General features: G+C 38.7%; 1 protein-coding gene across 2 annotated transcripts in view; it reads right to left on the bottom strand.

Moving 5' to 3' along the window:
- Positions 1–10,354: 10,354 nt before the first annotated feature.
- Positions 10,355–26,346, bottom strand: part of LOC126191151 (mitochondrial potassium channel ATP-binding subunit) — a 138,667-nt gene continuing 122,675 nt past the window's right edge. For both annotated transcript variants that reach the window (XM_049931912.1, XM_049931914.1), the window contains 4 exons: positions 25,275–25,449; positions 24,385–24,563; positions 14,372–14,519; positions 10,355–10,541 (listed from right to left, as the gene is read on the bottom strand). In XM_049931912.1, coding sequence (XP_049787869.1) covers positions 10,446–10,541; positions 14,372–14,519; positions 24,385–24,563; positions 25,275–25,449 — 598 coding nt within the window. In that variant the 3' untranslated portion in view covers positions 10,355–10,445. The remainder of the gene's footprint in view (positions 10,542–14,371; positions 14,520–24,384; positions 24,564–25,274; positions 25,450–26,346) is intronic.

The raw sequence follows: 26,346 nt of genomic DNA, 5'->3' as shown, positions 1-26,346 counted from the left end.
AAGACTTCATCTACCACCATTGATCACATATTTGTAAAGGTAAACATGAATTATAAAATAGAAACACTAAACATGGGCTTTGGGCATCACACAGCTCAAAAACTCTCTCTGAGTATGGAAACTGAGTTGCAATTTAAACACTGCCTAACAACCACCAGTAGAAACTACAGTAATGAAAATATAAATCACTTCCTCCATTACCTGAGCAAAGAAAACTGGAAAGAGGTTCATAACTGCAAACACACCGATGGAAAATTTAATAACTTATTAACAATTTTTCCTACTATTTTGAATTGTTCTTCCCTCCAACACAGAGGAAAATATACACTAGGAAAACAAAAAATAAATGGATCACTTCTGTGAGTCTGGTATCCTCAAACAAAAAAAAAAGATTACTACACAGATTGTCATCAGAATTTGGTATTTATTACAAAACCTATAAAAAGATCTTCAAAAATGTTGTCAAACAAGCAACAATAATAACAAAGGGCACATACATATCAAATTCCACCAATAAGATGAAAGCCATATGGAATATTGTAAGGAAGGAAACTGCAGCAGAGCAGACAGATTTCCATAATATTAATAGCCTAGTGGAGAAGCCAGCTGTGGTAACTGAACATACAAAAACGGCAAATGAATTTAATTCCTACTTTACACAGATAGCTGAACATCTTATAAATCAAAATTTACAGTGTACTCACAGAAATCAATCCAGATGTACTATAAATAATAAATCTATTTTTCCATATCCCACCAATGAAAAGGAAATTACTTGCTATAATCAAAGAACTGAAGCCCAAATTCTCTGTTGGTACTGACAATATCAGTGACTACACCTTGAAGAAATGTGCTCTCCTCATCCCGTTGCCAATATCTGTAACTGTTTACTATCAGAATGGGTGTGTGTCGCCTATTGTTGACAATGGCCTTAATGGCTGAAAGCTTTATTTGTTATTTGTGATAGTCTTTTTGTTGTATCTATCTGTGACTCAGCATCTCCACTCTATAGGTGAGTAGCAACTTTATCTTTTCATAATATTGTTACATTCCATACTGAATTTTTCATTGTTTGATTTGAGAATTGTAAGAGACATAGAAAATGCTGCCTCAAGAAGCTCATGAAAGCCCTTATTTAAGAAACTTCATGTCCTTCCACTACCATGTCTCTATATTTTACAAGTAATAATATTTGTTAGGAAAATCTTAGAAAATAGCAACAATCTTTTATCAACTAAACTGGGGTATCCTCCTGCACAACACAAGGAGAAAGCAGTATATACACATTCAACATGCATAAACAGCACTAAAACAGAATGGACCACTGCAAACATGAAACAGACTATACAATAAGCTACCTAATAACATTAAAACAATAGACATTTCGAAATTTAAAACTGCTGTCCATAAATATTTATTGAAAATGTGTTCTTATAGTATAGAGAATATCTTGAAACATAAAAATTTATTGCCAAATATTAAAAAAAGAATGAATGAAATGCTAATCAAAAGTTTTATGTAAAAAAACTGATTGAAGTACTTGTGTTAAACATCAGGTATGAAAACTGAATTTTCAGTTGTGGTAATTTTAAGCCTAAATCAATATAAATATTCTTGTACAATTTAAAAATGTGTATTGTAAATCACAAAAGCTTGTCCAGTATCATAGTACCTTGTACAACAAATGATTAGAAGGGTCAATAAAAAATAAAATTAAATGAAAAAATGAAATAAATCACTGCTGTCGCAGTGCACAGACACAAGTGGAGTGTGTTTATTTTCCACAAAATGTGTTAACACTAAAATGGACTGCAGATATTAGTTGCTAATAAAACTGCACACATGAAGAGAATCTACATAAATATCCACACACCGCCTTGCACTGTTACTTGGAAAATAATTGTTAGTCATCCTGTATGATTGTTGTGGCTTTCTTCTCAGAAAGTCAGTTCCCCACCAACAGAACTGCTCACTCTTCAAGTATACACACAGAATAATTGACTACACCCACCCCAGCATTTCCAGTCCAATTCTCTTACATGGGTAGACAAAATAATTTCACTGTGCTCATGTGTAAATAGTGAGGGGACCCAGTTTATTAAGTGAGTACTTATTTGCCTTAATTAAGAGTGAGAGTGGCTGAAAAGTCTATAATCTGTTAGTGTGACACTGTCAGTGACTGCTGCAATGTTGGCGAGACTGGAATACACGGATTGGTAAATACCAGTTATTTGAGAAAAGATGAGAAAGTTGATAGTTTCAGGGAAAAAAACACGGTGTTATTCATGCATCTTGCAGAAAAGAGTACTCCAGAGCTAAGCCAATTAAAAGATTTATAGGAGAGATTGTTTCAAAAGAACAGCCTTCAAACATTAGTTGGAGTCAAACATTCGTGTTCAGCTGAAGAAAAATTTGATTTTAAAACTAGCTGCCTGTTTTGTGTGAAGGCTATTGATGAAGAATTTTTTGATAAACGGAAGAAAAAAAAATGATGGCGAGAAGTTTACAGTGTTTGCTTCTTCAGTTATGAGAAAATAATTACAGTTCGTGCAGAGGTGAGGAAGAATTAATGGGGACACAGCATCCGAAGGCATATCTTCTCTATTGGGGATCTACACACTGGAGATGTAAGGTATCATGAAGGCTGATACAAAATGTTCTTTATAGGCTCAGCACCTAAATATAGGAAAAGTGGACGCCCTGAGATTGAAGGAATTAATGTGTTAATGGAGGAAATATTGAGTAACATGAGGGAAATGATGACTGACAGTTCACCTTAGCCTTTAGACGAGTTGCTGGAGCATGTTTCAGAACATTACCTCATATAAAGACAGTCAAGAGCATAGTGAAAGAAAAGTATGGGTACTGCGTTGTTTTTGAGCATGATCCACATCAGAAAAACTGTTGCGTGTTTCCGTAGTTCAGGTGAAAAAATTTTGAATGACACTTGGTACTCTTCAAAGTGCAAAGTTGAACAAGCAGAATGGGAAAGAATTGTAAAAGCAGCTGCAACTATAATCTAGAAAAACAATCAGCCAATGGTACATTGTGACAAATTCTGTAGTGGGGCTGAGAAAATGGTACCTCATACACTCCGTGTCTTCAGGGACTGCAGTTCAGCGAAGGAAAGGGCAAAACAGAAAATTGGAAAGAAGCTGACCTCTGCATCCCATGCCCTCATTGCTGCCATTTGCCCTTGATCATTCGTATCATCTATACGATATGCTGTTGATCTTCATTCACAGGAAGTTTGGATCAAAAACATTGATCAATCCACTTGCTGGTTTGGAATTCACTGGAATGTGTTATGAAGCACAAAAGCTTGAGCTATCAACTGCATACTGCACTGAAATGCCTGCACTAAGTGGAACATGCTATCAATACATGGTATATTCGACAATGTTCATTTCAGCATCTGCACTTTTCACAGCATTGGGGGAAATCGCACCAGCCTCAGTTCTTCCACCACGTATAGAGATCCAGAAGCTTCAATCGGCTCCCTCTGCCACAGACGTAGGCCACCTGTGTGTGTTATGGAATTTCAGGTACTTGGACATAAGACAAACAATGTGTTACGGAAGATTGCTGTCCTTGATTTGAAAATGATGAGTCCCATTTCATCTGACATATTAACCCACCAAGCCAGATGTGCTGTGGATGTGAAGTACGCGGCTCCAATCCATGCAATCCACTCTACAAGTGCCAGCAGTTCCTTAATGGAAGGTTGCACAGGATATTTACCAAGCACCTGAATATCAACAACACCTAAATAAACACCAGTATGCTGCATTCGTTAAAAGCACAACAAAGCCAAATCCAGACCTCGCCTCATTGCCACCAACCACAGGAGCTGTGCACCACCACTCTTTTAAAATTTATTTACAGGTATATTAATTTCATTAATTTTCTATTTTTATGTAATGCTTTTTACAACTTCATTTCTTGCTACTTACAGATGTTTGGTTACTTATTTACAGATACAACTATGGCTCAATAACACCCTGCTGCAGAGCGGGTAGGGATGGAACCGAGGAGAGTATGGATTGCTCCTATGCAATAACAAACAAAGACCCAGTGGCATCTGAAGCTGTACTGAACATCTTTTGCTGATATTCTACTGGGTGTGGGGGATGATATGGATGCCAAAAAGCCAGCATTACATATTCCATTGTATGTGTATGAATGGAGCACCGTTACTTAATCTGCAAAATGAGATGGTGATAGTGATACAATTGTTGATTTTTGAAATGTACCGATTCAAGATACGATGTTATTTTATAATAACTAATGCAGATTTTCCATCATTTCTGAAGTTTAATGGGTTTAAATATTATAAAACACTATTTTTAATAATCTGTGATTTTTCCATTGCCTACATTGCAGAAATTATTAGCTCTCGAGAGAAAATGAATAGCATCTACTTTTGGGGGAAATTTAAAGTAGTTTAATTTTGTATTGGGAAACATTTTCATTGGAAGCTGCAGTTTTTTTTAGTTATTCCAGAAAAATGTAAAAAGTTACCTTCAAAGGTCTCCCACCCCAACGTTAACACCCCACAGGTGAAGATTTTCACTATGTTGTTCATGACAGTCTCCCCTACTACTGTACAAAAATTTGTGACTAGCGAATTTTGCCCCCTAATGGTCTACTCAACATTCTCTGCCAGTTTCTGGAATGATGAAAATATTCTCTCAGTGCCCAGATGACAGGCATAACTTAATCCAATGTGTGCCACAATATACAATTGGCTGCTCCCTGTTCCCACAATGGTTGCTGGAATAGCTTATTCAACAAGTTGAATGTCATTTCCACGCATATACAGGGTGTCCCATTTATCTTAACCACTCTAAATAACTGTTTGTCCAGATGCTCATTACAAAATGTTTCAAGCTCAAGCAAATGTTCTTTAGCTGTCAGGGGGACATCAATCAGCATGATTGCCTTCGTTGTAGCTTTGTTTTTTTACAAAGATATGAACAGTGGTATGACTTTTTTAAGTGGCACCCTGTATTTTTTATTTGGTAATTCATTTCCGCTCCTAAGGACGTATTCAAAAATGTATCACAATATACCATTCACTGAAACACAACGTTATTAATTACATAAACACAACATTGACGTTGACACCCCCAGCACTTAGTGTAGGTACTCGGGATAACAGAACACATCCACATGCTGACGTTGACAGAGCACAAATGTAAAAATTAGTAAAATGCACACACATCATTCCGTCAACCATTGTCAGCTGAAGAGTTGTGCGAGGAGAATGTACACCAATGAAGAGAAGGTAGAAATGCTACTGATCTACGGCGAATGTAAGTTAGCAGAACAGTAATTGCAATACTGTTTTCTTATGTACGGGTACATTTAGTACAGTAGTTTAGTCCTTTTAAATACTGTCGTGTAGAGTAGGCATACAGTAAAGGCTGTCCTTCAAACAGACTGCATCGACATAGCGTTTCTTTTATTATTGTTGTTGAAGGTAGGTGATATGCTACACAGGCATCGGAACTGTACAGAGAGCGATATCCTGGCAAGAACCCACCTTCCCAATGGATGTCTTCTCGTCTTGTTGCGAGGCTTCAGAAAATGGGAAGTTTCAACCCACGCAACTGTCGAAGCACTCGCACAGACGAAGCTGCTGAAGTTACTGTTCTTGCTTCTGTTGCTATGACTCCACATGTGAGCACACGACAGCTTGAATACGAGATTAGCATTCCTAAAACCAGTGTACATCATATTCTGACACATCACCCGTTCCGTTCTTACCATGAACACCTACATCAAGAATTACATGAGAATTATTTCCAGAATCGTGTACAGGTCTGTCAGTGAGCACAGCAGCAAATCCTCACCAACCCGAACTACTTCTCCAATCTTCCATTTACCGATGAATGTTCCTTCTCAAAGAAAGGACGGGTAAATACAAGGAACAGGCATTATTGGTCCAGCGACAACCCACAATGGCTTAGACAGGTGGAACATCAGCATCAATGGAGAGTTAACGTCTAGTGTGGGATGCTTGGTACTACAATTACTGGCCCTTAGTTCATCTATGGTAGTCTAAATGACACAGCGTATGCCAACTTCCTCAGACGAATTCTTCCTCCTTTTCCGCATGAAGTGCCGCTACAAACCAGAATGCTTATGTGGTATCAACACGATGGATGTCCAGCACATAATGCCTTGCGTACACATCATGTTCTGAACCGAAGGTGTCCTGCCAGATGGATTGGTTGAGGAGTAACAGTTACTTGGGCTGCTAGGTCTCCTGATTTAAATCCTCTGGACTTTTTTCTTTGGGGATGCATTAAAGAGGTTGTCTATTGCAATATTCCAACAACTCCAGAAGACATGCAGCAACATATCGTGCTTGCTTGTAATTCTCTTCAGTAGGCAACACTGGAAGCAGTAAATAATACTTTCATTCAATGAGTGCACCAGTGTATCGGTGTCCAGGGTCACCACTTTGAGCACCTTTGAATGTTCTACCCTTGGACGATGGTACAGGAGAGTCAATGTCAATTTTCTGTTATGTTTTTACTTGGCTTTCATTTGTTTTCTGACAACTCCAGCATGTGGATGAGTTTGTGATCCAGGGCTCAAAGTCAATGTTGTGTTATGCAATTAATAACATTGTATTTGTTGTGTTTCAGTGAATGGTACACTGTGATACAATTTTGAATAGGTCTTTAGGAGAGGAAATGAATTACAAAATAAAAAATACAGGTTGCCATTTTAAAAAGTCATAACGCTGTTCATATCTTTGTAAAAAACAAAGCTACAAAGAAGGCAGTCATACTAATTGATGTCCCCCTGACAGCTAAAGAACATTTGATTGAAACATTTTGTAATTTGCATCTGGACAAACAGTTATTTAGGGTGGTCAAGATAAATGGGACACCCTGTATACTCAGTGCACAAGGAATCGTTCATATCCATCATTTCCCTCATGGATACTGTTATGTGTCTTATGTTCAAACTGCCGATGATTGTCATACACCTACCCATTTACAGTTTTTCCCCCTCCCCACATTGGTCACAGTAAAGTTCCTAGCAGGTAAATTATGTATCACACTGGCTCAATTTCAGTTTGGGACAGCACCCGAGTTTCCCAAGGTAGGTACCACTGATACGCCACTTGCAATTAAGTTTACACATAGTGATATATTCTGTATTACCTATAGAGGAGACTGTATCAACTGGAGTGGTTAGTACTTGATAATCCCCAAAAAATTTTCATTCCAGTCAAAGTATGTCATGTAATGTACAATCCATCTTCAGATGCTTGCCACAATTGACACACTAGTAGAAAAGGTATTTCTTGTATATCCTTGTTACAAAAAAAGCCTGAACTACCACATTTATTACACATACATCAATTTTTATATCTAAATCCATAGGCGCAACTACACTTCCTCTTCATTTTTATTACTTTATTTTTATGCTTTCTTAGGATAGTAACACTAAAGCTATTACATGTGTAAGATTTTTTTGTTGGTTTGTGGTTAGTAAACTTGGTGAACATGTCAAAGCTGTAAAAAAACAATGTGATTGCAAAGACTTACTTTCGTTATTTATTCCGGAACTGACATGCAATGGTATAAAACATGACTGGCAAGTGGGTAAAGAAGAGGCTTTCAGCTTATGACCTCCTTGTGCAGTTCCCTGCCATTTGAGGAAAATGTAATGTAACAGTACAAATATCTGCTTCTTAATATCATTTTTCCCACTAAGCAGGTCATAGGGTTATTGGAGGAAGTGTGGTGAATTAAAAATTCCTACAAGAGACTAATCTTCTTTCTCTTGTTTTCTCTACATAAAATGTAACTTGTAAAGTGACTCAAACAAAATGTCTGCAAATATTCTTTCAACCATCTGTAGATGCGTCTACTTGTTTAACTAATGGACTGTGCAAGACAGTGAGATGTTACTACATTTGTGCCACCATTCTCTATTTTATACTATTTGATTTAAGGATAAATTTAGTCCTGGCTTGTTTTGAGTATAGTCTGCAAAAAAAAAAAAAAAAAAAAAAAAAAAAAAAAAAAAAAAAAAAAAAAAAAAAAACAAAACAAAACGCACACACACACACACACACACCTGAAATACTTAGGAAGATCTAGGGACACTCTGCAAAATGCATTTGTCTTCAGCTTCTAGATTAAAAAATTGGCCCAATGCCATAAATCTGGATCTAAAAATGTTGATATTGGTAACTCAGTGCTTGATTTGTGACATTACGTGCTGGTATGACAAACCGGTACCTGTGAAGGTCACAGCACCAGAACTCTCTTTATTTTGTTACAATCAAGCATTCGGAAGTAAATATTGAACAAACTACACACCAAATGGAAGTATGGATTATGAACGTGCTTCACACAGCATCCAATGATTAGCTGTAGAAACAAATGATTCCACTTCCACTGGCACTGAAAGAGAATGTCACAGACTCCATTAAAATGATATATGAAGATTGTAGAGGAGGTTTTTACAATACATCTCCAACAGAGGCAGCTCAGTTCTTGGCAGAACAGAATGTGTAATATAAATGGTACAAAATACATACAGTTAAGTAATCTGAATGTCTCCATACCTAAACCAAGGTAAAAGTAGACTGTTTTGTAAATGGGTTCTAAAACAGTGTAGTGTTTAATTAAATATATTTGGGACAGTGATCCCACAAAGTGTGATTTTGGCAATCTAGGTCTTTTTGGTTATATAAAAATTGAAAAACATTTGTTGATTTTATACCTACATCTGATACTTGGCTACTCCTTTTTTTTCCTTTTCTTTTCCTCATAGTAACACACTGTCCGAATCAGTGTCTATCTGCTCTAATTTGTTTTAACACTTAGATTTCCAATCAACTTTCAGCAGTTTCCTTTTTTTCACCTCCTCCAACTTTTCAATTTTCTCTTATACAGGTATGGTAATGAATTATAAATGTTGATAAACTATGTGGTAAGTTCCTTAGGCTAACAATGTACGGATGATGTGTTTAAACATATGTTATGACACTAGAGTGATAATATCAGTTCAAATGAATGAGCACATTTCCAAGCTTCAAAGTGCAAACTGAGTTTGAACGAGTAACATCTTCAACTGATTATCATTCATGCAAGTCCAACTTACTGGTATACACAGCTATGGTCTTCACGGCCACCCACCAAAGTTTGCTGCTGCAATGTGGTTTGCATAGTGGAATGTTTAGTAAAGCTTGCACATGTTGACAGGTTTATGCACTACTTCTGCTAGTTTCGAGTTTGATTCAGGTTTTGAGTGTAGTTTACAGATCAATTTGGCTCAGTAAACACCTCACTATGTGGTAACATTTTCTGTAACATTTACCTAAAAGGAACATGTATATCACAGTTGATAAGATGTTTTGTGAATCATGATACCAAAATATGCTGAGTTCCTATGAATGAAAAATGAGCAGTTACTTAAGTTAAGAAAATTTATGATGAGTTTGTCTTGAAGTTCAAATATAAATTTTATATTTCTGTGTAATGTGTTGTTTGCTGTCATCAAAGAGGAACAAGCTTCTACTCAACAGATGGTAACAGACAGACAAAGATGATACTGAATGAATTTTCATTCTGAAGTGGAGTGTACGCTGATTTGAAACTCCTTGCAGATTAAAACTGAATTTTTGATTTTCGTAGCCAAGTGCTCTATTGACACAGCTATCAAAGCATGACACACAAACCTCTCTCACAGCTTTACGTCCGCTGGCAACTCTTGTGTCTGCCAAACTTCACCTGAGAGTGCAAGTTCCACAACATATGCAGAATTGTGAAGTTTGTAAAGCAGGAGAGGTACTGGAGGGTGTAAAGCTGTACGGCCTGGTCTTGAGTCATATTTAGATAGATGAGTTGGTACAGCACTTGCTGGTGAAAGGGAGAGGTCACTGGCTCAAGTCCCCATCTGGTACACAGTTTTATTCCACCAGGGCGTTTCAAAGTTGACACATCTAGCTGTTATATCATAGGGCCCTTCATATAACAAAACAGCAACCTGTCTGTAAAAATTAGACTAGGAATTAGGTATGGAAGTTACACAGTGACCTTATGTCACAAGATCTGCAGCAACAGCAGAAGATTGAGAACAACATACTCCGATTAGTCTGATTTTCTCTATTTTGGAAGATCATGGAACATTTAGGTGTGCACTTTTTACTGCTGTATACCTACAACCACCAGCTGTAAATGAGACTTTTTTAATCTCTTGTTACTGTAGTTTCCATTTGAAGATTCATTTTCTTACAGCTTATCTATACATGTCAAATCATTATGTTAAGATGAAATAAAGATGAGTGGTTGTCTTTCTCATTAAAAAATCCACTTGCACAATAAATATATATTTCTTTATTTGCTGTAAATATAAAGGTCATGGGCATAATTTGTACTTCATTTGGTACAGAACAATCCATATAAAAGAGGCTATGCTGTACCTCTTGTCTGCTCAGCCTTTTGTTGTTCTTTTATCAGATTCCAGTAGAAGCCCCTCTTTTTCACCAGAGAACTGTGAGTACCAGTCTGAAAAAATAAATAAATAAATAAACATAAAAAATGGAAAGTTTCCATCTATATTAAATTACCACAGTACAGAGCGAACACATGGATCTTGACAATGAGATCTGGTATGCAAGTATTTCTTGACTAACAGCAAACAGAGAACACTACAAATTTCTGTACTCTTACCTTTCCAAGTCTGTCAGTTTACCAAAACATCAGTAAAATATCCTCCTCCTCCCCCCCCCCCCCCTCCACTCAGTCGTATATATGACATTTCAGAGTTACCACACACAACATTTCAAATAGGTTAGAGTTCTCGATATCACACACTATGGAATTGACAGCTTTGACTAATTCTACCCATAAATGTGTTGCTTTTGTCTGAATATTATGTGACAATTTGAAGATACATAATGATTTTTCTCTGGTAATCCCTGTCTGACAAATTCTTCAGATTATCTAAGGCAAAACTAATAACAACAATATGGAAAGGATAGATTGCTACTAACCATCTAGAGGTGGTGTTCAGTCATAGACACACACAATAAAACAGACAGTTAAAATATTAAAGCTCTTTCGTGGCCACTATTTTGATGATAAAATCTTCTGAGACATTAGCCTGTTTCATATTCTTCTTCAAACTTCTTCAATGACCACCATTTTGATCCCTCTGCTGGGATCTTCTTCAGAATTCCACCAGCATCCCTAGATGGCTGAACACTACCAAAAGACAGTGTTATATTCATTTATAAAAGGCTGTTTTGCAGCACTTTTTTAGAGAATGAGAGTTAATAGCTACAAATCTTCAGGCTGCTATTGGTGGGCCATTGTCATTGAGTAACTACTAAAAGCAGATAAAGGTAAATGTTTGTTACTACATTAACTGGCCATATAGGCATAATCCTTCAGAAGAATACTATAAGGGCAACATTCTCAAGTCAATACAAAATAAGACTTGTTATGACCTACAACGGATGTGTCTGACCACCACCTCACTGCACGAATCCATGAAGTGACATACAGTCGTGGCAAAGTATATATCGGGAAGAGCAATATTTAACAAAATGTAAAATCAGTGGTAGTGGAGCACCAAGATGATGATGATGATGATGATGATGATGATGATGATGATGATTGGTTTGTGGGGTACTCAACTGCGCAGTTATCAGCGCCCGTACAAATTCCCAACCTTTGCACAGTCCAATCTCGCCACTTTCATGAATGATGATGAAATGATAAGGACAACACCCAGTCATCTCGAGGCATGTGAAAATTACTGACCCCACCAGGAATTGAACCCGGGACTCCATGCTCGGGAAGTGAGAACGCGACCGCGGACTGGAGCACCAAGAGTAATGTGATCAGGTTGTCAATTTTCAGAACATATTGTGCTAGGCAGAGAAAGTACATTTGTAGAAGTAACATCCATGAAACAGTCAAAATATCTAAGAATGAGTACAATGTCAACAAAGATGACAGTTATGGGCTTCCGTCTTCGTTGGTGTTTGCTATCACTGAAATAACACCCAGCCAAGGCAAATGAGGAACAATACCATATTTACTCGAATCTAAGCTGCACATTTTTTCCAGTTTTTGTAATCCAAAAAACCACCTGCAGCTTAGAATACAGTGCAAAGTAAGCGGAAGTTCTGAAAAATGTTGGTAGGTGCCGCCACAACTAACTTATGACGTCGAATATATGTAGCGCTACACAGGCAAGATTTGCAGGCACAACGATGAATACTGGCACCAATATATCTGCGTCAGTAAATGAATTAAAAAGGTAGAAGACGAGACAAGCTTAAATGCATGTACACAGACTGGCTTTTGAAAAGCGATTGACAACTGACACCAATAAGACATGTAAAACGTGGAAGTTTGTCGCAAGTGTGCCAATGGATTTATGATGCATGGAAGTGTGACCCAAATCAGACTGTACAACAAGCATTAAAAAAATGTTCGATATCCAGTGCACTAGATGGTACAGAGGACGATGCTCTGTATGAAGAAATGAGCAACAAAGAATCGAGTGATAGTGATTCAGAATCATGACTGATATTTTAAACATTTCATATAAGATGTATTACAAATCTAATAAAATTTTGTTTTAAATTCCAGCCTTTAATTTCTAAGTTCTTTTCATTCTTATTTTATAAGTGTTGCTACTCTGCATTGCACAGGACAGAAAAGCATGGAGAGCTGCATCAAACCAGTCTATGGACTGAAGACAACAACAACAACACACACTGCATTTCAAGTCATCACTAAAAATCTACTGCAAAAATCCGACTGGCAAGACTGTTTGGGATGTATGTCAATATGGTCAACTCTACGTTCTGAATTTTTTCCTACCTGTGACAAGAGATCGTTGCTAATAGGAACTTTCATGAATCCTGAATCACATGCAGTATTCTCTTCACCATAAGAATAATACAAATGTAAACATTATGCCATGTATTCTTTCTTGTTTGCTGCACTCTCATTTAAATCGTGTCTGCTGAATAAACTACGAAACTAGAGTGAGACAACACATATCAAGTCATGTTTATATTTGTATTATTCTTATGCTGAATAGTGATACAGTCAGAAATGAAGCACGGTAACTGAGCAGATTTTTAATCTAAGATGACTCTAATTTTTGTGCACAATGTAATGTACTACAGAGGCGTCTGCAAAGATTTTCAAACGGAGAAAAATTTTCGCGAAACTCTCGTTCAGAACATTTTCTATCACATTCAATCTGTTATTTGATTCTTGTTGATCATTATCAAAGAAAGCAGCAGTGTAAGTAACAACAAATAGCAGTCTCTTGCCATTATTACACTAATGATACACTTCCTCTTTTTTTATTATTATTATTATTGCAAGGGGCGGTAGCGCGCACAAAAGCAAGGCATGCCACGAGTGGTAACAGGTCGTAAACACTCATTATCAGAATGTGACAAACAATGCATGACACAGTACAATTATGCATTTTCAGCTTAGAGTGACGTAAACACCTATAACAAAGAGAACAGCAATTATCAGATCAAAGCAAAATAAGCAATCGATTATAGCCAGACGAAGCACATGAAAAAGCAAGGGTACCCATATAAATATGGATGGAGTGCCTGACACACAGCAATGGCTACCTGGTAAAGCTTAACTGCTCAGCTTACGACTTGAACCAAACTACTGTAGCTGTATCTTCATCCATTTGACCTAAATTGTGTCTCATGTTACAATGGATCAACTTTATTTCGATTTGGAGGTGCGGTGTAAAACTTTTCTCTCCCCTTGAATTTTGAGTCTCAAATTTCAGGTGTGGCTTAGATTTGGGAAATTTTTTTTCCTTGATTTCGAGTCTCATTTTTCAGGTGCGGCTTAGATTCGAGTGTGGTTTAAATTCGAGTAAATATGGTAACAGCTACCAGAAAACAGCCAAGGCAGCACAACAATGATATTTTTGATCCTCCCTGTCTTTCAGCATTTGCTTTGAGTAGTTATCCAAAGATGAACTCTCGCCAATAGCAGAATGAAAATTTTTACCCAGTAACTCCATTTCTCCAAAAAAGGGGAAAATAGGCTCTTATAAATAAATGCAACACTGTGTTTTGACAGCGTTCAGCTGTCTATGGACACCAGTGGCACACTGAACAGGATGCAGCAGAGGGGTCGAAGTGTCAATCATTGAAGAATTTTTAAGAACATGACATGCCCTAATGATTCAGGAGATTTCATCATTAATTTAAATGATTTTTCATGATTCATGCAGGAGACAGTTTCTGTACTTTAATAAAGTTTCAGATCAGATTATGGAATCAAAAAAGCAACATCAGGCAAGTTATATCAATCCACAAAATAAGACATACCTCTACAATGACACCATCATTCAGAACAACTATAACATCAGCATTCTGAACTGTGCTCAGCCTGTGAGCAATTATCAGCACAGTCCGACCTCGAGTCACGTTATCTAATGCTTTTTGGACAAGTTGCTCTGAACTTGCATCTAGAGCACTGAAAGAAAAAGATAGTTAATGTACAATTAAATGTGATAGAAAATAATATACCACATTCACATCAAGAATGAATACAATCCAGCATAAATAAAGGCAAAGCAGAATACGTGGTTTCAGAAATTCACAGGTCCTATACCGTTATGATTTTAGCACAATTCAATAAGAATGACAAGATGTCTGCACCAAAGGATATGCAATTACATATGGATACTACCGAAGCTATTGTTCAGCACTGAAGCACAAAAAGAATTCCCAACCTAAGTTAAATTTGTGAAAATTTCTTCCAACCACATAGATGTGACACATAAAGTAAGTCAATCATTTCAGCAAACATTACTATTAATCCTTGTTAAGGCAATGGCATAAACTGTTTGGTACAGTATCAGTATATCCTCTATGAACTGCAGGATTTATTTTCTAAGCTATAATCAATATTAATTCCACAAAGACTGGCACAGGATTTGAAAGTCCGTCCATTGGCAGAGTTCGCTGCAGTAAAATTTGATCTTGATTGGCCTATGCAGTCTTATTTTACACTAAGTCACAATTGGAAGCAGAAATAAATTAATTTATAAATGATTTGGTTTAACTGGCACCCAGATATTCCAGCAAAGGAAATGGAAATAACTCCCTGTCGGGCATACAACCACATAGAGGAAGTGTAGAGCGCTAGACATGCACATTTAAAAGTAGACTGTTGGGAACAGCTTTCAGACAAAATCCTTCATCATATGAGAGAGACCACACACACACACACACACACACACACGACACACTCTCTCTCTCTCTCTGTGTGTGTGTGTGTGTGTGTGTGTGTGTGTGTGTGTGTGTGTGTGTGTGTGTGTGTGTGTGTGTGATCTGATGGACTGTTTTCAACAATCTACACTCCTGGAAATTGAAATAAGAACACCGTGAATTCATTGTCCCAGGAAGGGGAAACTTTATTGACACATTCCTGGGGTCAGATACAGCACATGATCACACTGACAGAACCACAGGCACATAGACACAGGCAACAGAGCATGCACAATGTCGGCACTAGTACAGTGTATATCCACCTTTCGCAGCAATGCAGGCCGCTATTCTCCCATGGAGACGATCGTAGAGATGCTGGATGTAGTCCAGTGGAACGGCTTGCCATACCATTTCCACCTGGCGCCTCAGTTGGACCAGCGTTCGTGCTGGACGTGCAGACCGCGTGAGACGACGCTTCATCCAGTCCCAAAGATGCTCAATGGGGGACAGATCTGGAGATCTTGCTGGCCAGGGTAGTTGACTTACACCTTCTAGAGCACGTTGGGTGGCACGGGATACATGCGGACGTGCATTGTCCTGTTGGAACAGCAAGTTCCATTGCCGGTCTAGGAATGGTAGAACGATGGGTTCGATGACGGTTTGGATGTACCGTGCACTATTCAGTGTCCCCTCGACGATCACCAGTGGTGTACGGCCAGTGTAGGAGATCGCTCCCCACACCATGATGCCGGGTGTTGGCCCTGTGTGCCTCGGTCGTATGCAGTCCTGATTGTGGCGCTCACCTGCACGGCGCCAAACACGCATACGACTATCATTGGCACCAAGGCAGAAGCGACTCTCATCGCTGAAGACGACACGTCTCCATTCGTCCCTCCATTCACGCCTGTCGCGACACCACTGGAGGCGGGCTGCACGATGTTGGGGCGTGAGCGGAAGATGGCCTAACGGTGTGCGGGACCGTAGCCCAGCTTCATGGAGACGGTTGCGAATGGTCCTCGCCGATACCCCAGGAGCAACAGTGTCCCTAATTTGCTGGGAAGTGGCGGTGCGGTCCCCTACGGCACTGCGTAGGATCCTACGGTCTTGGCGTGCATCCGTGCATCGCTGCGGTCCGGTCCCAGGTCAACGGGCACGTGCACCTTCCGCCGACCACTGGCGACAACATCGATGTACTGTGGAGACCTCACGCCCCACGTGTTGAGCAATTCGGCGGTACGTCCACCCGGCCTCCCGCATGCCCACTATACGCCCTCGCTCAAAGTCCGTCAACTGCACATACGGTTCACGTCCACGCTGTCGCGGCATGCTACCAGTGTTAAAGACTGCGATGGAGCTCCGTATGCCACGGCAAACTGGTTGACACTGACGACGGCGGTGCACAAATGCTGCACAGCTAGCGCCATTCGACGGCCAACACCGCGGTTCCTGGTGTGTCCGCTGTGCCGTGCGTGTGATCATTGCTTGTACAGCCCTCTCGCAGTGTCCGGAGCAAGTATGGTGGGTCTGACACACCGGTGTCAATGTGTTCTTTTTTCCATTTCCAGGAGTGTATTTTTAAATGTACCTGTTTGTCATTCTACACCACCTATATTCATATTGAAGTTCCACAAACACGTTAAAATGGTTTATAAAAATTTAGAATGTGGAAATCTGAATCATAAATGCACAAGCATTTGCAAATGTGGATATTATTTTGCTCATCTATGTAGGTCTCTAATCATTGTTGTTGTTGTCGTCATTGTACATTTCTGCATTCCAATTTAGACACTAATGAACAAAGCAAAAGTAATTAATCCCTTGTCTGTATACAGCTGTAGGTGCCTAAGAAGGTCTGCAAAACATGAATTTGACCTTCGTTTATCAAAACACTGAGCAGATGTGCAGAAGCAAGTAAGGCTTCTTATATGTTGTGGAGATGTTTATCAAGCTTAAGCACGTTGTAAGGGAACTGCTTCTTGCCAGCATGTAATGTCACACAATGGACAGGGTGTGTTGGTTGGTGGGGAAAAAAAAAAAATCACACAATACCACATCTCCAAAACAATTGATGTATAACCCACAATTATTTCACAACATTCAATGTAGAATTTGTGAGATTAAATTCGTAGAGAATTTTTAGAGGTATTGTACTTCTTTTGTATATTTTACTGGCAGTGTAAACAACAGCTACAAACTTGAATCTAGCAAGGTACATAGGTTTCAACATGGAAGAAAAAAAAAGAACTGGCCCTAATTGTCATTTATCAATGTTTTCAGTATTTTCCAAGCTATATTGAAAAGCAGAATTTTGTACTATGAATATGTGATAGACTAACTGCCACTTAGAACTTAGATTTTTTTGGGACCATTTTCAGTTTGGATATTCAGAAAGTTATACCAGTTTTTGTAATTCTGTCATCTGTCAGTCTAACAACATATCTGACACTCATCGCTTCTTTCACGTCTGGCACTGTCTTTAACGTGAAAAACGCCAAGTGCATTATTCGGAATTGAACTGTACTCTGCCCTTTAATTTGTTGAGTAAACCAGATTAAAAGTCAGAGAAAGCCATAAACATGCTACCTCTGATAGTACCATAGTGTCGTAAATCACTATGGTGTTTAAACCAACATTTGGGTTATTGGCAGCTTTACCTTTTATCTGTAATGCTTTGGGGTATAATGAATTTTAATTAAGCTCCGTTGTACGTTGAGGGTTGTGTTTCAGCACCTGTACTTCATTATATTAGAAATGTTTATAAGATCTGTTAAGATTGCAATTTTAATGATTCTCTGTGTGACTTGCATTAAGTGCTGTACCATCAAAGAGTAAAACAGGTGTTTTGTTCAGTTGTTCTGTTACGTCTTTCAGTTTAATAAAAACCATCTAATAGTTTTAGCTTTACCTATGTTATTTTATCATAAGAAACTAAAATTACATCAGGTTATGGGCCCAGGTTTGTTTTAAGTAAACAGAATCTGCGATAAATGTCTGGCCCCAAGTGTACTCTCACATATAGTTAAGCCGAGATGGCAACTGAAGCAGAAAAATATCTTATTCCTTCATTCGACGGAACGAATTTCAACAACTGGAAATTCAGGATGGAAATTCTCCTTGAGGAACTGAACTATTACCATTTGTGCAAGCAAATTATCTCACAAAGGTGGAATTTGTCGATGGAGAGGAGAACACGCAGTGTGCCACAAAGGAAACACGACTGGCTGAAATGGCTAAACAAGATCGTAAAGTCTCATCTTGTTCAATGCATTGCCGACAGTCACTTGGAATACACGAAACATAAGGTAACTTCTTTTGATTTATGGACCTATCTGTGCAATATGTTCGAGAGAAAAGGAAATGCTGGTCAACTTCTGTTGAGAAAAAAATTATTTAACACAATAAATGATTTGCTAGTTAACCACTTTCTGAAGTTTGATAAACTGATTTGTGATTTACGTTCGACTGGAGCTACTGTTGAAGAAAAGGACATAGTGTGCCATTTGCTTTTAACGATGCCTGTAGAATACAACGTAGTGGTCACTGCAATCGAAACACTCTCAACGAAAGACTTGATGCTGAGCTTCATGAAAAATAGGCTACTGGACGAAGTTTCGAAGTGGAAGGGAGTCGTCAGGAAAAACAAAAATGATGATACACCGCCTCCTACAGTTTTTCAGACTCAATGGTATCCAAAAAAGGATTCTTCAGACACCAGTAAAACCAGAAGTCAACAAGGAACTTCTTTCAACTTTACTTGTCACCATTGCAGGAAGCCAGGGCACAAAAGGGCTAATTGTAGAGTTAAGATACCAAACAAGAACTCAAGAATCAGCAACTCTGTGGTCGTAGCTAACGTCAAAGAGGAAGATGGGTTTTGTTTTGCAGCATCAAATGAAGATCAGTCAACGAACAACATAAATTGGTTCTTGGACTCTGGAGCAATGGAACATCTGATTAACAGTAATATAACTCTCACTAATTTAAGGAAATTGGAACAGCCAATTAAAGTCAGAGTAGTTAAGTCAGGCACTTTTCTTGAGGCTAAAGTAAAAGGAGAAATTAAAGTCACTAGTGTGGCAAAAGGAAAGGAAATTCAGATAACAATTAAAGACGTTTTGTCTGTGCCTGGTCTTAATTATAATTTGCTGTCAGTTAAAAAACTGGAAATGAATGGTTTTAGTATCACATTTGAAAAGGCTCAAGGTTCAATTTAAAATGGAAAAGAAACTGTTGCCATTGCAAATAGGAATGAATCTCAGTTATATATTTTAAATTTTTTGCAACGAAAAGCCTTGTCAGCTGCTTCAACTGCAACTAATGTGAAACTGTGGCCTAGCAGATTAGGCCATTTGAGTTATGATAACATTAAATGCCTCCAGTCACAAGTTCATGGTATGGAACTGGACACTTCAACAGTCCCCACAGAACAATGTTCAAATTGTGTCAAAGAAAAACAATAACAGCTGCCATACAATCACAATAGGAAACATGCCACCAGATCTCTTCAGTTGATTCACAGTGATCTGTGTGGGCCAATTGCACCGGAGTCGTTCAACGGAAAGAAGTATGTGCTCACGTTTGTCGACGACTTGACATATTTCACAGTGGCCTATGTACTGGAATCGAAGTCAGGTAACTCGCAATCTGAAGACGTTTCACGCCATGGCTACAGCTCATTTCAACTTAAAGATTAGCAGATTGCACTGTGACATTGGTCATGAATACACGTCAAATTAATTGAAACAGTTTTTTGAAGAACGGGGAATACAGTTTCAGTTTACAATCAGATATACTCCTCAGCAAAATGGTGTTTCAGAGCCAATGAACAGAACTATTATGAGAAAGCTCACTGTATGGTACTTCAGTATACATTAGATAAAATGTTCTGGTCAGAAGCTGTTCGTATTGCATTGAACCTGCTTAATAGAAATCCTACTGCGGCTTTGGAAGGAAAGGTGCCTGCAGCTTTTTGGTATAACGAGAAACCTAATTTGAGTAAGCTGAAAGTGTTCATATGTATTGCTTATCTACTGGTACCAAAGGAATTGAGAACACGGAAATTTGAAGGCAAGTCCTTAAAATGCTATTTCACTGGTTACTATCCTAATGGCTACAGGTTTTGGTGTCCAGAGGAAGGAAAAATAGTCACAAGAAGGAACATTGTTTTCTACGAAGGAAGAAGGCTTTGAAAATAAACCAGCTGAGGAATGGATCCCAGAATCTGTTCAGGAATCATCCGAGAAGGGTGATAATGAAGAGGACATCGTCGAAGAAGATGCCAAACCAAGTGATGGGCGCCGTGAAAGAATTCCCTTACCAGAACTGACCAGTGACAAAGAGGAAGCTGAAAATTTATCAGAAAAGAAAACTGTTCAGTGTTCTAGCAGGAAGAGGAACCCTCCTAAATATCTGAAAGACTATGCTGTTCTGGCACTCAATGCTGATTCATTTGTGGATGATGTACCGAAAAGTTACCAGGAAATTTCGAATCGTGAAGATAAGGAATACTGGTATAAAGCCGTACAGGATGAAACTGACTCTATAAAGGAAAACAAGACTTGGACCTTTGTTAAATTACCACCTGCAAGGAAGACTATTGGCGGTAAGTGGGTGGGTGTTCAAATTAAAAAAGGACAAGGATGGAAACATAAGACACAAGGCTAGACTTGTTGCAAAAGGATGTTCACAGAAAAGTGGATTTGACTACGATGAAACATATGCACCAGTGGCTCAACTTGAAACTGTTGGAATAATGCTAGTTATTGCAACCAACTAGGACTAGTTCTGGAACAATTTGATGTCACCAAAACTTTTCTTCATGGATTACTCAAGGAGGAAATATACGTGACTATTCCTGAAGGAGTGGGTATTCCAGAAGAACTGAAAGACACAACTTGTTTGGTTTGCAGGTTACATAAATCTTTAAATGGCTTAAAGCAAGCATCACTAGCATGGAATCACTCTATTCATACCTTTCTTATGTCTATACAATTCACTCTTTCAGAAGCAGATAAACATCTTTACTATATGATTTTAATGGAAGTTATCATTTATATTGTGCTCTATGTTGATGTCATTTTGATGGCAGGAAATAATAGAGAGGAAATGGACAGAGTGAAATTTACACTACTGGCCATTAAAATTGCTACACCAAGAAGAAATGCAGATGATAAACAGATATTCATTGGACAAATATATTATACTAGAACTGACATGATTACATTTTCATGCAATTTGGTGCATAGATCCTGAGAAATCACTACCCATAACAACCACCTCTGGCCATAACAACGGCCTTGATGCGCCTGGGCATTGAATCAAACAGAGCCTGGATGGCAAGTACAGGTACAGCTGCCAATGCAGCTTCAACACGATACCGCAGTTCATCAAGAGTAGTGACTGGCGTATTGTGACAAGCCAGTTGTTCGGCCATCATTGACCAGACGTTTTCAATTGGTGAGATATCTGGAGGATGTGCTGGCCAGGGCAGCAGTCGAACATTTTCTGTATCCAGAAAGGCCTGTACAGGACCTGCAATATGCGGTTGTGCATTATCCTGCTGAAATGTAGGGTTTCCTATGGATTGCATGAAGGGTAGAGCCACGGGACATAACACATCTGAAATGTAATGTCCACTGTTCAAAGTGTCGTCAATGCGAACAAGAGGTGACCGAGACGTGTAAACAATGGCACCGGGTGATATACCAGTATGGTGATGATGAATACACGCTTCCAATGTGCGTTCACCGCAATGTCACCAAACACAGATGCGCCAAACACGGATGCGACCATCATGATGCCATAAACAGAACCTGGATTCGTCTGAAAAAATGACATTTTGCCATTCGTGCACCCAGGTTCGTCGTTGAGTACACCATCGCAGGCGCTCCTGTCTGTGATGCAGCGTCAAGGGTAACTGCAGCCATGGTCTCCGAGCTGATAGTCCATGCTGCTGCAAATTTCGTCAAACTGTTCGTGCAGATGGTTGTTGTCTTGCAAACGTCCCCATCTGTTGACTCAGGGATCGAGACGTGGCTGCACGATCCGTTACAGCCACGCGGATGCCTGTCACCTTGACTGCTAGTGATACAAGGCCGTTGGGATCCAGCATGGCATTCCGTATTACCCTCCTGAACCCACCGATTCCATATTCTGCTAACAGTCATTGGATCTCGACCAACACAAGCAGCAATTTCGCGATATGATAAACCGCAATTGCGATAGGCTACAATCCGACCTTTATCAAAGTCGGAAACATGACGGTGCACATTTCTCCTCCTTACACGAGGAATCACACCAACGTTTCACCAGACAACGCCGGTCAACTGCTGTTTGTGTATGAGAAATCGGTTTGAAACTTTCCTCATGTCAGCACTTTGTAGGTGTCGTCACCGGCACCAACCTTGTGTGAATGCTCTGAAAAGCTAATCATTTGCATATAAAAGCATCTTCTCCCTGTCGGTTAAATTTCGCGTCTGTAACACGTCATCTTCATGGTGTAGCAATTTTAATGGCCAGTAGTGTAAGTTCAAACAGAAGTTCAAAATAAAGGAACTGGGAGAACCACAATTATACTTGGGAACTGAGATTTCTATGAGCAACGGAAAAATGTATCCGAGCCAAACATCATATTTGAATAATTTGCTACAACGATTCAACATGCAAGATTGTAGTCCAGTCAAGAAGCCTATGGAAGTTCAACTGGAAATCAAGGAAGGAAAAATGATCCATAAGTCCTGCAGAGAGTTGATTGGATGTTTGACGTACGCAATGACAGCAACAAGACCTGATTTGTGTGCTGTGGTCAACTTCTTGAACAGATACCAAAACGATGCATCGGAACAACTCTGGAAAGCTTAAAAAGAGTTTTGAGATATATCAAAGGGACTGTCAATATGAGACTACGTTATCAAAAGTGGAATGAAGAAGTTCTTCTGGCCTATGCTGATGCAAACTGGAATAGAAAAGAAGATGCAAGATCTACCTCTGGTTATCTATTAAAATGTTTTGGAAACACCATCTGTTGGGCAACAAAGGAACAGACTAGTGTTGCTTTGTCTTCTACAGAGGCAGAATATGTAGCTCTGGCGACAGCTGCAGCTGAGTTACTCTGGGTCAAATATTTTCTGGACGATATCCAAATTCCACTCCAGCTACCAATTCATATATTTGAGTATAATCAGTCCTGTATACGGTTACTGAAAACATGGGAACATCAACGGTTGAGACACGTCAATGTTAAATATAGTTTTGTGTGTAAACTTCACCCCCGCAGGATCATCATAGCCGAGCTTGTACATTCTGAGGACCAGATTGCAGATATTTTTACCAAAGGCTTACCAGCTCCTAGACTCATTACTTTGAGGAGCTTGTTGGGTTTACTTTAATTTTTGTTACTGTTAAATATAAAATCATTTAATTGAGGATGGGTGTTAAGATTGCAATTTTAATGATTCTCTGTGTGATTTGCGCTAAGTGCTGCACCATCAAAGAGTAAAAAAGGCATTTTTGTTCAGTTGTTCTGTTACGCCTTTCAGTTTAATAAAAACCGTCTAATAGTTTTTAACTTTACGTGTGTCACTTTATCATAAGAAACTAAAGTTACATCGAGATCAGAGGGCTGATACTTCTCCAGTTTCACAGGCCTCTACCACAAATACAAAATGCTGCTTTAGCAAAATCACAACTAGGAAAGCTACAAGCAATAAAATGAAAAATTTTGCCATTCTGTAACCTCTAGCCTGGTTCTCACTTACTATCAGATTGATGTTTCACATGCGGCCTAATCCACAGAAGGTCTTTACAAACGCTGTAGAGAGTTGACAAAGTCAAGATAGTCCGTCTTTATGAGTCATATCATGGGAAGAACCATTTCATTACATCATGAAGGACTTGTAACAGAAATTTTATGTGCATCACCATCAAGAAGCTGCAATGTGATTATATATAGCTGCCTCATTGAAATTACGAATTTTGTGTGCTTTACTATGGGCTGTCTGTATTATGTGCTGTGTGGTAAGTGCAATTTTACTTTACAAACTATCTACTTTATGGTAAGCAGACTACATTATGTGCTCTACAGTAACTACCTGCAACAGTGGATAAAAGCTCAGTGATGAACAGCATACCTTGTGGCCTCATCAAGAATCAGTATTGAAGGGTTCTTCAACAAAGCCCGTGCAATGGCTATTCTCTGTTTTTGACCACCCGATACTGTGACACCTCTTTCTCCAACTACAGTTGAATACCCGTTTGGGAAGGCAGTGATGAATTCATCGGCATTTGCCATCTTTGCTGCAGCAATTACCTGCAAAATGTAAAAAGAATAAATAAGTATGTGGGAAGGAAAATTAATGTACGCTTCTAAAGCCCATGTAAGTGTGCCATTTTCTTAATTATTGGTAGTAAGTATGACGGAGACAGCATAAGTCCTGTTATTTATGACATGCTTGCTGTTGATGTAGGTTTAAACCCTAAGGTAGCTTTGTACCCAGAGACTAATAGTGTATCATGTGACCAACAGCAGCCTCTAATAACACTACAACCTTGGTGAAACAATGTCAATCTCCTATGTCTATTCATAGTCCACTCAGAGCCCTTCTCCTTTCACTTTAGTTAGTAACTTATTACACCTTAAGTTCTCTGCTTAATACAAAGTAGGGTAAAAACAAAATCACCTACTAACAAAATTAGTTCATTACTTTTGAAATAATTTTTCCTCTTCTACTTCTTACACAATCATTGGTTCACTTTAATTTATAAGATGATTGTAATGATGGCATGCAAAATATGAAGTAATAAAGGGCAATGTGATCATTTGGGTGTGTAAGTGTGCATACTTTTGCTAGCAAAAGGCCAAGCACTCAAAAGCTAATGTAGATACTGTATTCTGTTTAAGAGTTTCTATGCACCACACATCAGCCAATTATAAGTAAGCTGTTCCTTTATAAGTAGTAAAGAAAGGTCCATAATCAAATTATCCACTAGGTGAAGAAATCAGACTGTTTTTAAAAATAACCTCATGGTCTGTTGCATCAGGTCGTCCATATCGAATGTTCTCCATTACACTTGTTGCAAACAACACAGGCTCTTGGTTTATGAACCCTATAGCTTTACCACGCAGCCAAGAAGGATCCAGGTTGCGGATGTCCACACCATCAATTGAAATGCAACCTTTATCCACATCGTAAAACCTGGTAAATCAAATGTAAATTATTATAGCTGAATTTTTAAAACAAATTGCAGCAAAATTGACTTTGAGGACAGGGAAAAAAGAAAATGGAAAAACACACACAACAGAGACGAATGACAGAACGGAATAAATACACTTATCTTCCCAAAAATTTATTACACAACATGATGAGGAGTCAAAAGAAAACAAGAGTCAAATGAAAATCTTAAAAATGTAATAAGTAGAGACCAGATTATATGCATTTGCATCTTGCAGAAACATTTTCATATTTGGCTTCTTTTTCATTGGTTATTGCATATTTTTACTAAAAACTAGTGACGATGCATACTTTCACACTATATTTGTTATATTTTAAAAATTTAGACAGGCGGTCTCTAGCTCTATCTAGTTTTGATGTCTCACAGATTGACCACAACCTAGAACTGTGTGCAATTGCTAACCGATAGACTGCTGCCTAGGGAAATCATTACAGATGAGGAACAGGAACAGGAAGAGAGAGTCAATGCTCCTGCGCACACATCGGCAACAAATTAAACTACGCAAGATTTTAGTTGCATGTTCATTGTTCCAGTTTAGCTTTCATTTACTTGTACACTGCTGAAAGTGTTTACAACATTTAGTGTGTAAGGTGATGTGTGCCATGCCGCCCGAAAAAAGAACATCATTTTGTGGATAGCTGACCATCTTGGGACATTTATGTATGACAGAATTGTTTTACATTATTGAGTTTGCAAGAAAAAGTTTCAAACAGACCAGCAAGTCAAGACAAGTCTTCATCTCACAGGAATGAAGAAGAAAGGACCACAACAACTACTTTCAACAACAGCAAGTTGCAGTAACAGGGATTTGTCCAAAGATAAACAAAAAAGTTGGTTTAACATGGATCTATGTGAAGCAT

Source organism: Schistocerca cancellata, chromosome 6 (assembly GCF_023864275.1).
Source record: "Schistocerca cancellata isolate TAMUIC-IGC-003103 chromosome 6, iqSchCanc2.1, whole genome shotgun sequence".
Lineage (NCBI taxonomy): Eukaryota > Metazoa > Arthropoda > Insecta > Orthoptera > Acrididae > Schistocerca > Schistocerca cancellata.
Note: the sequence above shows the minus strand (reverse complement) of the source record. Positions and strands in the feature narration are given on the sequence as shown.